At 46.1% G+C, this 16,598-nt stretch overlaps 1 protein-coding gene across 4 annotated transcripts in view; it reads left to right on the top strand.

Moving 5' to 3' along the window:
• CACNA1D (calcium voltage-gated channel subunit alpha1 D) overlaps window positions 1–16,598 on the top strand; it is a 333,155-nt gene that overhangs the window by 229,133 nt on the left and 87,424 nt on the right. For 3 of the 4 annotated variants that reach the window (XM_023189557.2, XM_023189555.2, XM_023189556.1), the window contains exons 10-15: window positions 7,882–7,969; window positions 9,319–9,345; window positions 11,880–12,040; window positions 12,997–13,222; window positions 13,352–13,559; window positions 16,461–16,581. In XM_023189557.2, the coding sequence (XP_023045325.1) occupies window positions 7,882–7,969; window positions 9,319–9,345; window positions 11,880–12,040; window positions 12,997–13,222; window positions 13,352–13,559; window positions 16,461–16,581 (831 nt within the window). Of the gene's footprint in view, window positions 1–7,881; window positions 7,970–8,237; window positions 8,298–9,318; window positions 9,346–11,879; window positions 12,041–12,996; window positions 13,223–13,351; window positions 13,560–16,460; window positions 16,582–16,598 lie in introns of all 4 variants that reach the window. The other variant, XM_023189554.2, reaches the window with a different exon arrangement.

The raw sequence follows: 16,598 nt of genomic DNA, 5'->3' as shown, positions 1-16,598 counted from the left end.
AATAAATAAAGGAAAAAAAAAAAAGAAGATTCAGACCACAGGGAATTGAAGCCAGCCACTAAGGGAACAGAGGGGACACACTGTACTCTTTTCTTTGAAGTGGCCTCTGCCTCCATGGGAATGCTGAGCTCAGAGGTTATGGGATGCAGACAGGAACAACCCATGGATAGCTGAAGAGGGTTATATTAGAGTCTAGGTCTCATCAGAAGGCCTAAAAGTGAAAAGGAATTAAGAGATTATCAGATATAAGCCCTTGTCATTCAGCACGTTGTGGCCCCCAGAGGAGGGGAAGGAGGAGGCGGAACTTGCCTGAGGTGGGACAGTGAGTTGGGGGCAGAGTTGGGGCTGCCTTTTTTAGCTGTAGTGTTCACAGAAGGTTTATGGACAGGAGGCTGGGCTTGATGCAGCACCTGAAGGTGTTAGCAAGAAGAATGGCCTTCAACTAAGCAGGAAATAGTGTCATGGACATAAGGAAAAATGTCTTTAAAGACTAATGTAGGGATATAGCTCTGGAGAGGTTACCAAAGGGAGATAAATGATTTCTGTCCCCAGAAAAGAAAACACCCCTCCTTGGTTCTGCCTTCCTGAATGCAGGCTTGGGCCTTGTGATTCTCTAAGGATTCTTGTGGCTTCTCCACTGTCTTTCTGAGATCTGCAGGGAGAGGAGGCAGGCTGACACATTTAAGGAACTTTATTTTGAGTGGGAATGGCTTTTTATTGACTGAAATATCTGGGGGCTCAGGAAGGACCCGACCCTGCTGGCACCAGGTGGGGCAGGAGCCCTCATATGGGTGCTGGGCTGTCCCTGTCCCTGGACACGCGGAGATAGTTACTGTCTGGGCATAATTCTTGCTTGAGACATGGAAACCTTGGTCTGGCCTTGACCCACATTCTCCAAGTGGAACCTGGCTTCTTTACAGCAGCAAGAGGCTGTTACCCTGTGGTGGCCTAATGTGTCACTACTAGCATGTTATGTGCCTTTAGGGGGTGTGTGGGCTGCTTCTGGATTTGGCAGGCCTGTATGTCGTGGTACTGCTCATATTTGTCATGAAAATAAGATGAAAACATGAGATCTAGGTGTCAGGTACCCTCTCCCCTAGGAAGGCAGTCACAACTCAGCCACTGCTCAGTTGTCCAGCCTCACCCCCTACCCTTTCCTTTGAAAAGAATGAGAAGCTTTAGACTGCTTGGAGGTGGAAGGAAATGCTAAAAAAAATTCCTGAGTGTGCAAGAAAGCCTGTCCTGTGGAGAACAGAAGAATGAGGCTCTGAGGCCAAAGACATCTGTGAATTATACTGCTAATGGGACAGGTTCTAGAAGGAGACCAGAGGGCTCCGGGCTCAGTTTGATGTGTGGCAAGCCTTCCCTTTGGGGTGCCTTGACTGGAGGACTGGGGTTCTCCTGTGACACCCTGAGGCCTCTGGGGAGTTACTACTTCCTGGGCTGTACCCCATACTCTGGGACATTCTGCATGCAGAGAACCTGGACTCAGTCCTTCTGGGCAGGCCGCTGGCTTGACCCCTGGCTCCCCTCCTGAGGGTGGTGGGCAGGGGCTCACTTCTTGTGCCCTCCCCTCCTTGCAGAGCTGGGGGAATACAAGGGAAACCCCCTGGTAGATGGTGGTAAAACCAGCCAGCGTGTGGGCGTTTCTGCCTTCCTGCAGTTATAGCAGGTCAGAGGTAAATAGATCTTAGAGTTGATACTGTCCTACAGCTCATCTTACAGATCTGGTAGCCAAGCGTAGGGGAAAAGAGGCCCTTGTCCCCTTGTCACCTGATAAGAACCAGGCTTTCCTGACGTTTCTTCCATCATTTTTTACCTCATCAGCCTCCATCACTGAAGGTTGATCTGAGATTTTGCTGTACCTGTTAATGGTGAACATAATTTTGAGGCTGCCTGCTTAGACCCACATAAACTCATTTGCTCTGTGTGTGTGTGTGTGTGTGTGTGTGTGTGTGTGTGTGTGTGATTTGCCTCTGAATTCACAAGCCTGACACATTTGGCTGAGATGAATGTCGTCCTTCAGCATGAGAGTAGATGGATAAATGTCTACACCTCGGTGAAAATGCTAGTTGTGCTGGCCTGAGAAGCAGCACATTTCTCTGGTTTACTGTGTGTGGTATTGCCCATGATGGCATCTGGCCCAGTACAAGATCTTAAAGAGAAGCGCCATGACCCAGATCCACAGAGTGCTCCAAGTAGGGGCCTGGCCCAGCTGCCCATGCTGCAAAGGCCTTGGAAACTAATTACCATCTGGGACGTGCAGGGCTACTGTCTGCCACCATCCCCTCACCCCCAGTGGCACCCAGGGCCCCACCTCAGTCCACCACACTCTAAGCCTAAGGGTCTGCCCTGGAGCTCTTCCCAGAGATCCCAATGCCTGGAATAGATTGCACAATTTAGGCCTTGAGCTTCCCCGGATTTTCAGCAGGCAAACTGTAGTGCCAGCATCCTCTCACAGGTCACAGGCTTTCCTAATGCTTGGTTTTTCCCAGACTCACCGAAAGTAGTTTTTAAATTTATATAAAAAATGAACTCTAACAAAACTCTAACATTCCAATTTCCTGGAATGTGCCAGGGAAGAGGCCTCACAGCTTGTTCCTGTGCAGATGGCCCCTGGTGCTTATTTCTATGGTAGGGGACTGGCACTTGTCGGCAATGTGGGGAGGTCTGAGGGGTCTGCCTGCACCCCTAAGAAAGCCTAGCCACTTGTCAGCAATTAACACTAAGTCCCTGCTGAAGGGGACAAGGCCATCGCCTAAATGGGGCAGTCACAATGCTATGGAAGCCAGTTAGGAGAAGCCCATGTGTTCCAGTAATTTGCCCGTGGCTTTACCTACATGAGTTTTTTGTTTTTTTGTTTTTGTTTTTTGAGATGGAGTCTTGCTCAGTCACCCGTGGCCCAGGCTGGAGTGCAGTGGCATGATCTCAGCTCACTGCAAGCTCCGCCTCCTGGGTTCACGCCATTCTCCTGCTGCAGCTTCCCAAGTAGCTGGGACTACAGGTGCCTGCCACCATGCCCGGCTAATTTTTTGCATTTTTAGTAGAGATGGGGTTTCACTGTGTTAGCCAGGATGGTCTTGATCTCCTGACCTCGTGATCTGCCCGCCTCGGCCTCCCAAAGTGCTGGGATTACAGGCGTGAGCCACCGCGCCCGGCCACCTACATGAGTTTTTATGACTTTTTCTGTTTGGATTTTTATACAAGCCCAGTCGTCACCAGTGCAGCTTGATTTTTGTACTATCCTCGGTCACTGGGCTGATATCCTGTAAGTGATCTGGTTATATGCCAGATTTTGAGCGGTTAATAAAGGTCATCAGAATAGTAAACTAGCACTGGTAGATAATAGACTCATTTGGCTTTTTGGAACTTTTTGATTTGTGGAATTTTAAGTATCTAACACCAAAATGTATACCAGTATATTTAAGTATGTACCAAAACCACAGTACATACTTGAAAAGAGTGGTGAGCAGAAGTCAGAAGAGATTTCTCAGTCTCAGCTGCGTGTCCCAGGGCATTTTGGCCAGTTCTCTCCTTTGAGAAATCAAGAGTTTGCTCATATACTCTCAGAAGCCCCTTCTGGTTGTAACAGTCTATGATTCTTCTGTCCTTATTTTTAAAAAACATAGATGAGATCCTATTGGGGCTAAAGGAAGGGAAAGTCGTATCAATTTATTAACATTAAAAAAATGAATGCCTAATGCAAGTAAAGGGTAAAATGTTTTATTTTTCATAAACGAGGTCTTTGTTATACCCACTGAGCCTGATCTTTTCAAATATTTTTGGAAAAGGGAACGCTCTCTGTCCTGTGGTAGGGAGTAAGTAGCTGGAGAAGATAGGCTGCCAGGGGCCTGGTCAGAGTGTGTTTCCTCTGCCCAGATTTAGGGGCTGGATCAAGGTCTGTTTTGAGGACCAAATGAGGTCTCCAATTTCTAGCGTAGGCACTGTCCTCTTCCTTTTCCATCTGCCTCCACTTCTCCTCAGCCCTGGCAACATCTTTCTGGGATATATTTATTTCTTATGTGCTGTGGCTCTTTAGGTGTCAAACAGCTATGACAGGAGAAGTTGCTATGGCTATGCCTACAGAAGGCAAAGTTAGACAATAACTCAGCTAAAGACAGAGAAGATACAAACCTTTGCCCACTTTTTGATGGGGTTGTTTGTTTTTTTCTTGTAAATTTGTTTGAGTTCTTTGTAGGTTCTGGATATTAGCCCTTTGTCAGATGAGTAGATTGCAAAAATCTTCTCCCATTCTGTAGGTTGCCTGTTCACTCTGATGGTAGTTTCTTTTGCTGTGCAGAAGTTCTTTAGTTTAATTAGATCCCATTTGTCAATTTTGGCTTTTGTTGCCATTGCTTTTGGTGTTTTAGACATGAAGTCCTTGCCCATGCCTATGTCTTGAATGGTACTGCTTAGGTTTTCTTCTCGGGTTTTTATAGTTTTAGGTCTAACATTTAAGTCTCTAATTTTACACTGTTGGTGGGACTGTAAACTAGTTCAACCATTGTGGAAGACAGTGTGACAATTCCTCAAGGATCTAGAACTAGAAATACCATTTGACCCAGCCATCCCATTACTGGGTATATACCCAAAGGATTATAAATCATGCTGCTATAAAGACACATGCACATGTATGCTTATTGTGGCACTATTCACAATAGCAAAGAATTGGAACCAACCCAAATGGCCCTCAGTGACAGACTGGATTAAGAAAATGTGGCACATATACACCATGGAATATTATGCAGCCATAAAAAAGGATGAGTTCATGTCCTTTGCAGGGACATGGAAGCAGCTGGAAACCATCATTCTCAGCAAAGTATCACAAGGACAGAAAAGCAAACATCGCATGTTCTCACTCATAGGTGGGAATTGAACAATGAGAACACTTGGACACAGAAAGGGGAACGTCATGCACTGGGACCTGTTGTCAGGTGGTGGGGGAGGAGGAGGGATAGCATTAGGAGATATACCTAATGTAAATGACAAGTTAATGGGTGCAGCACACCAACATGACACAAGTATACATATGTAACAAACCTACACGTGGTGCACATGTACCCTAGAACTTAAAGTATAATAAAAAAGAAAAAAAGAAGAAGATACAAACCGAGAGTGATAGCCAAAGCTGATTCAGAGGTATGGAAGATTGCTCACACTAGATGCGTCTGTGCAATGATGAAAGTGGCCAGGGCGAAGTGACACTGGATTGGTCGCTTTGCTTCCGGGGAGCTCCAAGAGAGCTTTTCTGAGATGATGGAGTTAACATGTGTGGGCCTCACTGATCATCAAGCCCTGGGGACCCAGCACTCTGCATGCCTCATCTCATTCTTATCCTTTCACAGATGAGGAAATGGTGGTGTACAGAAGTCAGGTCACAAACCCGGGGCTATACTTAGATCCGGTCAACCTGTGCACCTGCTGTCAGCCACCATCCCAACCCAGCTGAAGGACAGTCAGCTCAGAGAGCAGGAAGACCCTCCCTCGCCCTCAGTGGAGCCCTGGCACAGGGCTGTTTGGGGAGTTTGGTTTTACTTCTTGTCTTTCCCCACAATTAGTCTAGGGAGCAACTAGAATATTTCATACACTAATAGCTGGCAGGGAGCCAGAAATGCTAACTGATGACCCTGTTCCCATAGAAAATATGTAATTTATCTCTTTCAATCAGATTGTTTTTAAAATGAAATGCTGCGACTGTACTGATACCAGCATGAGACAAGACTCCAGAGATTAAAAAGCCACAAAGACTTAATCTGTTCAGAAGTTTGCTCTTTTGAAAATTATGACTAATGTTCCAACATGATTAACATTAGAACTATGAGACAGCAAACTGTTAAAGATGGAAATGATCCTCAAGATTGTGAAGTTCACACCACCATTTTAGAGACAGGAAAGTGAAGGCTGGAGAGAGGCGGCCCATTGCCCAGGAGACTCAGAAAACAGAACCAGGACTGTGGGTTCCCCACATCGTACTGCCCTTGCTTCCTGGTCCCCTCAGTCACTGCAGTAACCACCAAGGAAAACGCTGCACAGAACTGACACATGGTCAGATGTCAAAAGGGTCTCCCACTGTGATTTTCTTTGTTGGATTTTGTAATCTCCTAGCCTTTCTGCTGAATCAGAGTGAGGAACAGTCGAGGAGAATTGCGTGAATAGCTTCTTGTGTGTCAGTGTGTGTTAATGGAGTTTTTTTTTTTTTTTTTTTTTTAGGTTTTTCCATGATTTGATTCGGTTTTTTGTTTGTTTGTTTTTGTCCAGTTTTTTTGTTTGTTTGTTTTTGCATGAAATAATGAAAAAGTAAATCAAGGTTTGTAATTGGTTTCTTTTGACTTAGGAGAGAAGAAAATTATTCTATGAGAGTACCAGTGATGTAACATGAGTCTATAATTTTACTCACTTGGTCTTAACTTTTGACACCCTTTCCTCAGTGTTCCTGGGCATGGCTGTGGAAGCTCCTGTGCAGGCAGGCTCAGTTCCTCGGGCACTCACAAGCAGAACAGATCAGGGATCTTCTTTGGTATCCTCAAAAAACTTACTTCTCAGACCACTGGGTTCCTTGAGCCAGGTTCCACCTATATCCCTGTTGTTACCTTTATGAAGTCTGGTATGAGCAAGCCGGGCAGAACACAGCCTCCTACGCAGAGCTGCCTGATCCAGCTCCTTTCCCTCTGAGCCTGGGCTGGGCCTCAGAATCTTTGCAATAGGGCTTCCAACCCACTACCAGTATTTGCAGATGAAACTTGAGGCATCCTTGCTAATGGGAGCCACATGGGCCGAGCCCACGGGCCAAGCTTTCCTGCTGACACCATAAGGTCTGTAAAAACAGTCACTACAGTTCAAAGCCGTGCCTCAGGAAAAAGGAAGTACATGTGGATTCTCTTCGGTGACTTCCTCTTTTACCTCTGCCCCCCGGCAGAATTAATTATTCTTTACTCTGGAACCTCCTGCACAGACCCCTGAGGTAGCTCTCTTCACAGCTAATGGAAGTGAGCTGGGGGCTGCCTGTTCCTCACCCCTGTTCCAGGTGGGTGGGGTGCTATGTGCCCTCTTTGTGCCCCCACCCTCCTCCACTGCCTGGGCTCCAGCCTGTGTTCATGATGTTTATGGGGTTGAATCAAGTGGATGAGAAAAGATGCTCATGCACCAGATGGTGGCCCTGGGTGGCCCCTGGACCTCCACACTCTAGTGGGCGTGTTTCCACATTTCCTCCACTTCCACTCAGGATCCTGCCATGGAGGAGTGGGACGGGCCCAGAGACCTCAGTCGCACTGGGACCAGAGTCAACCTTACCCTCTGCTCACTGGTTGATAAAAACCTTCTTCTCTCACCCGTAACGCTCTAGTTCCTTGGCGCTCTAGGGCCAGCTTACTGGGTAAGAACTTTCTGCGTATTGGCTTCACAAGCTCAGCACAACTTCAGCATCAGGTAAAATAGCAAAAAAAATAGAGTTCTTAACCCTAAAAAATGTTGTGCATGGTACCTACATGCACCTTTTGGGGCAAGCAAAGATGTACCTGTAAAGTACATTTTGGTGGCTTCTCAGTCTGATCCCAGAGATGAGGAGTATAAAGTGGTGCTATACCCAGCCACAGGATTCACTTTGATCCCTTGGCTTCCTTTCTTGGAAATGTCTAGGTGGATAGAATGTCCTTCTGGAGGGGGACTCTGTGCTTTCCCTACAGGCCATGGGCACAGAGGCTCACCTGCGGTGGAGAGGCCTGGCTCCCTGGCACTCTCTTAGCCCAGCTGAGCCTCTGAGGGCCCTTGTCGTCCTCCTCCTGGGTTCCAGAGGTCTGCCTGGTGGCAGAGGCTCCCACCTGGCCTGCTCCCAGGCATGCAGCATAACCCGCATGCTCTCTGAAGCCCATCTTCTCCCCACAGCTAGCATGCCCACCAGTGAGACTGAGTCTGTGAACACAGAGAACGTCAGCGGCGAAGGCGAGACCCGAGGCTGCTGTGGAAGTCTCTGGTGAGTGTGGGGAGCACTCGCCCTCCTTCCCTTCCTATTGTCTCAGAGAAGCAGGTGGTGAGGAAGATGGCCCAGGCTGCAGCAGAGCCCCGGGCCATCGCCTTGGGTGCGGCGGGCGGGAAGGCTTCTCGTACCCCTTGCCACACTTCCTCCTGTGCCAGGGCTATCCCTTCTGCACACCCCCTCCCCGCATTTCACATGCTTCTTCCTGTAAGTGGAGCCCATGAAGAGTGTGGTGGTTAACCTGGCCGCCTGCTGTGTCTATTAGGTGCTGGTGGAGACGGAGAGGCGCGGCCAAGGCGGGGCCCTCTGGGTGTCGGCGGTGGGGGTAAAGGCCTGATTCTCCTTCCAGCCTGGGTTTGGCATTTGTGCTTTTGAAGAAGAGCTTCTGTGGCAGAGTTGCTGACTAGAATGTGCTACGTATTGAAGTTTTCCTTTGCTCGTGGGACCTTCCTAACCTCAGGCCTGGCGGTTGGATGGCGAGGCCCTGCCTTCTCAGTGCCTGGCACTTTTTCCCTGGAGCCCTGCACCAGCCTCTCCTCCTGATGGAAGGCACCATTGCATTAACACTCACTGGCTTTTTCTAGATGATTTGGGCTGCAGCAGCTGGCGGGGCAGGGGGTGGCTGGGAGGACCAGCAGTGCAGAATGTGCTGGGCACTGCCAGCTGTGGGGGAGCCCTGTGCGGTTTGGTTTTGTTTGCTGCTTGCTGGTATCCTTCAGGTCTTATCTCTGTAAAGTGCAGGTATCATTTTTAAGAGAACTCAATCTTACTCTTAGCAGAGTTTCATAAAAATGATGTGTTATGGGCAGAATATGCAACCATCTGTGAAGTGATTTTGCCTCCATTCTCTTGCTCTGCCCTCTCTGAGACATCATGAAGCAGACAGAGAATGGGTTTGTCATCCCCATTTTACGGATGAGAACGCTGAGGCCCAAAAAGACATGCTGCTTTCCCATACTCCCCCAGTGGGAGAATGGCAGCACTGGGACTCCTAGTGAAGTGCTCCCTCTGCGGTAGTAGCAGCAAATGCTGCTGTTGAGATGAGTGGCAGGAGAGACTCTGCTGCCTTCATTTTGGCCCCTGCATTACTGCCTGCTGCCAGGGCCCGCAGGGAATCTGGCTGAGTCTTCCCTGACCTGGGCCTCGACGATGCTCGGTCTGCTTCTCTGGCCCTGGCGGCACCCCGATTTCTGCTCTGGCCTTGCCCCCGCTGGCCTGCTGTGGTAACCAGGGGTGCTAAGTCCAGGCTGTATGCATGGCTTTTATGATATCTCAGCTGAAATGATGGGGAGTGTGTGCTCAAGCCCTCGGAACCAGAATCTTAACACTTTTTGTCTTTCTTTCAGTCAAGCCATCTCAAAATCCAAACTCAGGTCAGTATCTTCTTTCTGTTTCTTCGTTAGCCTGTGTGTTGTCTTTGTATGTTCTCGCTTCTGAATTTTATGTAGAATTGCTCGGGACTTGAGTTTTCCTCTATGGGTTATAACATTGATACCGAATTGCAGTCAGTCAGTTGAATCCTATGAGCCTGCCTTAGGGGGCAGTGTAATTAGTGCCAAAAATCTCCGTCAAAACAAACCAACAAGACCCAGTAACGATTTTTGCCTCCCCGTTAATTCTCCTTATTCTCTGAGTCGTTTCCCTAAGAGAGATGCTCCTTGTCACTTTTCTGCTCGAAAGCTTTCCATAGAAAGGGAGTTCAAGAAGTCTCTCAAGGTACTAGCATTTCTTGATGTGCATGCAGGTTACATGTTCGGTTGGTAAAACTCATTGAACCATATACCTATGATTTGTGTACTTTTCCGTCTGAGTGTTATTTTTCAACAAAAACATTTTCCTACTATATATAAACGCTAACTTAAAATAGACAAGGACCTAAATATAAAATATAAAATCATGAACATTCCAGAAAGAAAACATAGGAGAAAGTCGTTGTGACCTTGAGTTAGGCAAAGGTTTCTGAAGATGCAACACGCAGTATACCCTCTGTAACAGAAAACAAACAGATAAATTGGTCTTTGTCAAAATTAAACTTCTGTTCTTCAAAAGAAAATACAAAGGTAAGCTTCAGACTTGGAGAAAAATATTTGCAAAGAATATTTGATAAAGGACTGGTAATCCCATATGTATAAAGATTAATACATAAAGAAGAGTGTCAATAATAGAAAAACCCAATAAAAAATGGGCAAATTTTTTAATAGTCATTTCACCAGAGAAGAGATGTGGTGGCAAATAAGCACATGAAATGACCATCAGTTGTTACAAAAATGCACATTAAAATCACAGTTGGATACCACTACACGCCTATTAGAGTGAATCAGATTTAAATATCTGACAATGCCAGGTTCTGACAAGGATGCTGATTGGTGGGAACTTTCATACAATGTTGGTGGACGTGTCAAATGACACAGCCGTTAAAAAAATAGTTTGGTAGTTCCTCATAAAGTTTAAACATACATTTACTGTGTTTATATGTGGCCTAGACATTCCGCTTCTAAGGTGTTTGTATGAGAGAAATGAAGATATATGCCCATACAAAGTTGTAACATGAGTGTTTATACCACTTTTATTCATACTTACCCGAAGCTGGAAATAACCCAAAGGTCCATCAAATGTAAATGGGTAGGCATGCTGTGGTTCACCAGTAAGATACAGTACTAGTTTGTGTCTGCCGAGTTTAGCGTCCCAGGAGAAACCCAGCTGTGAGTGGAACAGTCTTTAGTGTCCTTAGTAGAGTTTTTCCACGCTGGCCAACATGTTAGAAGCTGCTCTTTCCATTGGAAACGGCACAGCAAGAGCAATAATAAAGTGCACCTTGCTTGATCCAGGTTTTGGTAAAGAGTTAGCACAACTCTTTCTCTGCTCACTTCCTGGGTTACAGATTTTCTTTTTGCCTAGCAACACAGCTGAGTCAGCCAGGGCAGCTTGGGTAGCCTGGAGATTCCTCTTGACTCAGGCCCCCAGAGGAAGTACCCCATTGTCGTTAGTGAGGCAGCACAGCCTGGAGAGGACTGATTTCACCAACTGGCTGGCCCTTTCATGGCATCTGGGTCACTGAGCTGCAGCTCACGGCACACTTTACCAAACCATCCCCTTGTGGCAGGGAAGGTTTTCTAGGAGGAGACAGGCTAAGGGAGAAAATATTTTCTCTGATCACAAACAGGAACTGAAGGTGGGTGGAGGACATGCTACTTGTCTGTTTGGCTCAGCTCATTTTATTTTTATGAAAACACGATTCAATATTGGCTCTTCTCCTAAAGGTATATTTTGAGCATCACTAGTTAGAAAGGGCACCTGATGACTCAGTATGAAAATTCATGTCCTACTCAGCTTTGACAACTCTCCAGGCTCTGAAGGAACCTCAGAGATTTAAGAAAGGATTGAAAAGATGCCCTTAAAAAAAAAAAAAAACACTAGCTTTGTAGCACTTTGCTGCCTGGTAAATTCTGTATGGTGATTGAGATGCCGCAAGAGATGTGTATAATAAGCGAAGTGGCTCTCTGCACCGATGGCATGAGCAGATCCACATCCCATATGGTGGATATAGGAACTGCATATGTGTGCAAGTGTAGTTTTGCATCTGCACATGAATCTATGAATATTTAGATTTTCTAACCCACTTAAGGGCTGCATATGACAGATTCTGGAGTTATCTATAAGCCATAAGGAAGGAAACTGATAGCATGATCAAGTCAATGTAATATTTTAAAAGTCGCATTTTAAGACCAACATACTTTTTATTATGAGGTCTGTTAATTTCTGTGCCATTTGTGCTCATCTTTACTTCCTGCACCCCCACCCCAATCTGGACCTCCAGAGTGAAAGCCAAATTATCTCTCAATCCTATTTATTGGATACTCAGATGCTGTATCTGTCATCTAGGGAGTAATGTTTGCTTGTCTTTCAGCCGACGCTGGCGTCGCTGGAACCGATTCAATCGCAGAAGATGTAGGGCCGCCGTGAAGTCTGTCACGTTTTACTGGCTGGTTATCGTCCTGGTGTTTCTGAACACCTTAACCATTTCCTCTGAGCACTACAATCAACCAGATTGGTTGACACAGATTCAAGGTACAAGCAGAGGCCATTCCTTTTTTGTTCTGAACTAGAGATTTCTGTGGCTGTCCAGCTGCCATTTGGTCTTATCTGATTGCTGCATGGTGAAGTATCAGAACGTTTCTAGTGAGGACAAACTTAGTACAACTATCCAGACACAGCACCTACCAGAGCGAGGGTGCCGTCTGTGCCGCGTAGTGAAGCACCTTGGAGCCGCTTAATGCTGAGCATCTAACTGTCCTGGCCCTGAGCCAACGTAGGACCGAGGATTCTCGGAGCCGGAAGGGACCTCATAACCCCTTCTCCCTGTGCTCATCGGGGACGCTTCATTTTCCCCTGTAGTACTTGTGGCAGATGGTTTTGGTTCCCCTGCTTTGCATGCTCCAGCAGTGGAGTGTGGGACACTCATCCCCAGAGACAGCCCATTCTGGGTTTGACAGTTTTGAGCCTTTGAAAAGTCCTTCCTTTCATCCAGTCAAACGTGTCTCCCTCCACCTCTCCAGCCTGCTTGGTGGTATTTTCAGCTGTTGGAAATGACATTGATAGGTGACTGCTTTTGATATCATCATGCCATAAACAAATTCAGACAGGTCTTTTTTGTGTGATTGAATGAAAAAATATGTATAACCTGATAGTGTCAATGCAGAATCGTAGGCTTTTAGGGCTGGAAGGTGTCAAGGATTATGTGATGAGCTGCCCCTTCCCATTTTGTCATCAGTGACACTGAGACCTGGAGAAATCCAGTAACTTCTCCGGAGTCACACACCTAGCTTGTAGCAGAAGCAGGACCAAAGCCTGGTGGACAGACTGTCCACGCAAAGGCCACATTTCTGTCCTGGGTGAGGTAGTGAAGGGAGAGACAAGGTATTGGCGTATTTCCGGTGGGGTCTGTTAGGGAGGAAGGTGTGAGGGTCAGGAGCCGTCGTGTCTTGCGGGAGACCCTGAAGATAGGTGCCCCTTTGTCTTTCCAGATATTGCCAACAAAGTCCTCCTGGCTCTGTTCACCTGCGAGATGCTGGTAAAAATGTACAGCTTGGGCCTCCAAGCATATTTCGTCTCTCTTTTCAACCGGTTTGATTGCTTCGTGGTGTGTGGTGGAATCACTGAGACGATCTTGGTGGAACTGGAAATCATGTCTCCCCTGGGAATCTCTGTGTTCCGGTGTGTGCGCCTCTTAAGAATCTTCAAAGTGACCAGGTAAGGAAATGTGGGTCCCACTGCAAATGTGTTATGAACAAGAGGCGGCGACCATCATTCCCCGGCAGGTGATGTTCTGCTCTGTCCCGCATGGGTGTTCTGAGCTCACACCCTCATCTTGACTTATAGGCACTGGACTTCCCTGAGCAACTTAGTGGCATCCTTGTTAAACTCCATGAAGTCCATCGCTTCGCTGTTGCTTCTGCTTTTTCTCTTCATTATCATCTTTTCCTTGCTTGGGATGCAGCTATTTGGCGGCAAGTTTAATTTTGATGAAACGCAAACCAAGCGGAGCACCTTTGACAATTTCCCTCAAGCACTTCTCACAGTGTTCCAGGTGAGTCCTCCCTCCGTTCCCCGAAAAGCACTTTGTGAGCAGCAGCTAAAACTCCTCTGCCTTCTTGTCTGCTCACACTCAGGAAGACAAAAGGACTCCCTTTTTTTCATATCTGCCCTAATGATAGCCTGGTAAATTTTGTGTCATTTAAGTTATTTGTTCTGCATCATCCTCCAGCTGTCTATGTTATGTGCTGTAATTTTTTAAAGACTTCTAGCTACATTATAAAATAATTTTAAAAAATGTTTTTCACACTCAAGCTCTTCTCAGAAAACTTTTTGATTGATTTTGTGAGGTTTCTTTGAAATAGACTCTAAAATTCTTTTTTCCTTTGCTACTTTTTGTTGGCAGGCTAGTTTATAATCTTAGTTATAATAGATTTACACAAGAAGCGAATTCTCATGCCTCTATTCTTTGGTGTGTAGTTGGAGGAATCAGAGTAGTAGGAACTGTGACAGCCATTGGCCCTTCTGTCCTCCTCCCGGTACGCAATGAGGACACACAGATTCTGAGGGTGCCTGTGCTGTGAGGCCTCTGCAGGCAGTGGCTGAGAAGGAAGCGGTGGTTGCAGAGAGGCACCGATGGCTCTGCCGCTCAGAGCAGCAGCACACGCTCCCCTCATTCTAAGCTGAGGTGCTCAAAACCCTCCTCCTTGGACAGGGTCTGATGGATAAGTTTAAAAGACCCACCTGTCCTCATTGCTTTTCCTGTGTGATGAGAGCTGCAGAGCCCTGCCAGAGAGGAAAGGCAGCAGACAGCTGGGTCCTGTGGTGGCCCTTTCCATGCCCAGCTCTCTGCCGTGAATGAGTCACTTACCCATTTCTGAAGAAATCCAGAGACCAAAGGGAATAATCTGGACAATTCTTTCCCACCTGGTCATTTTGAGGCATATATAATCTACTGTAAACCATAGTTTTGTTGTTTGAATTATACTTAAATTTTGGCTGCTAATCAGCCATTCTTTTTTTAAAATTTTTTCTTTCAGAGAAACTGGTGTCTTTCTTTTTTTTTTTTTTTTTTTTTTTTGGTAATGCATGCATATGGCACAAAATTCTAATGTTACAAATGAATAATAATTCTCCCAGCCAGCCACAAATTTCCTCTTCTAGGAAGCAACCACCATTAAACAGTTTCTTGTGTATGCTTAGATCTGCATTTTCTGATAGCTACAACTCAGTTAAGCTACCTGTAGGTGACTTTCCACAGACAGGAGCTCACTCGACGTGCCGTTTTGCATCTTGCTTTTATCACTTCAAGTGTCCTCAAGAGCCTTCCTGCTTGGTCCGTAAAAGGCTGCCCCTCCTTTGAAATGCTGTATCCATGCAGTGGTACAGATGTGCCATTGTTCATATGACCAGTCCCTTGCTGACAAGCATTTAGTTCTGTCCGGTCTTGGCCCACATAAACAGGGCTCTGGTAGGTGATCCTGAACACGCGTCAGAGGGCACATGTGTTGGCTGTAGATGTGTGGGACAAACTCCCAGAAATGGAATTGCTGCTTTAGAGGGTGTGTCCATTTTAAATGTTGAAACCCTTGCCCAAGTGCTCTCCTTCTGGTTGTATTAGCTCAGTCTCTTCACACTGCCCATTGCCTCACTGCCTCTCCCCTCAGTGGAGAGCATGCTTTGGGATGCCCGTCAGATAGGTGAAAATGGCGTTTCATTGTACTTTTAACAGATACTCCTCTTATCAGGAGTGAAGTTGAACATGTTTTCATATGACTCAGAGCCATCGGTAGTGCCTTTTCTGTGAATTACTTTATCTTTTCAAATCATTTGCCCATTTTTGTTTGGTTGTGATCCATAACAGTTTAAATTTTAAAAATATATAGTCCAGATTGAAGATAAAGGAGCTCTATCTGTCGTTGGAAGAGAGCATTTTTTTTCATTACTGTTCTTGTTCATCTGATTCTATTTCATCATGGATTGAATTATCAAGTATGATCAGCAGAGAAGATTAAATGTCAGGTCATTGGTGATATCTACTCTTGAGGTAGTTTTGTAAATTTACATGAGACATTTAGAATTTCCTGCTTCTGTAATTTCATAGGTATAATTATCCATTTCCACAGTTGATGGACTATGTGGAATGCTATGCAGCTGTTAAAAGAATGAGGTGCACCTTCTGACACAGAGGGTCTCCAGAGTATGTTGTTGAATGAAAAAACAAGCCAGTTGCAGAAAACTTTGCATAGCATGAAACCCTTTATGTCTGAAAACTCAGAGAAGACACCTAGTGCTTGTTTTCTTTGTTTGTAAACGTTTTTAAATCCGTAGTTGAAGGTTCCAGAGAGACACAGAAAGAGCATGCTTTCTGGAGAAGGGGCTAAAACTGGGCTGGGGTGTAACGAAAAAGCACGTTAAGTCTTGGCTGGGTGCGGTGGCTCACACCTGTAATCCCAGCACTTTGGGAGGCCAAGGTGGGCAGAACACGTGAGGTCAAGAGTTCGAGACCAGCCTGGCCAACATGGTGTAACACTGTCTCTACGAAAAATATAAAAATTAGCCAAGTGTGGTGGTGGTCGCCTGTGATCCCAGCTACTTGAAAGGCTGCGACAGGAAAGTCGCTTGAACCGGGGAGGCGGAGGTTGCAGTGAGCCGAGATCAAGTCACTGCACTCCAGCCTGGCGATAGAGCGAGACTCCATCTCAAAAACAAACAAACAAAACATAAGTCTTAAGTATAAGGTTATTTTTTTTTTCACTCAAAGAATTAACTTGTCTATTTGTGTAGTTAAAAAACAATGTTTTAGAAATTCCATGGGATAACAGATGGATTTGTTCAGTGCAAACTGGACTGTGAAAGGCAGCTTAAACCAGATCTAGGCAGCCACCGAGGGGCTCTGGAGAGTGACTGCGATTTGTGAATCCACCTGCTGGCTGATACCAGTTTGCCTTCTCAGATTCTGACAGGCGAAGACTGGAATGCTGTGATGTACGACGGCATCATGGCTTACGGGGGCCCGTCCTCTTCAGGAATGATCGTCTGCATCTACTTCATCATCCTCTTCATTTGTGGTAACTGTATCCTTCAAGCTGAC

Source organism: Piliocolobus tephrosceles, chromosome 2 (genome assembly GCF_002776525.5).
Source record: "Piliocolobus tephrosceles isolate RC106 chromosome 2, ASM277652v3, whole genome shotgun sequence".
In the NCBI taxonomy this organism is placed as follows: domain Eukaryota; kingdom Metazoa; phylum Chordata; class Mammalia; order Primates; family Cercopithecidae; genus Piliocolobus; species Piliocolobus tephrosceles.
This window is presented reverse-complemented; position numbering and strand designations above follow the sequence as displayed.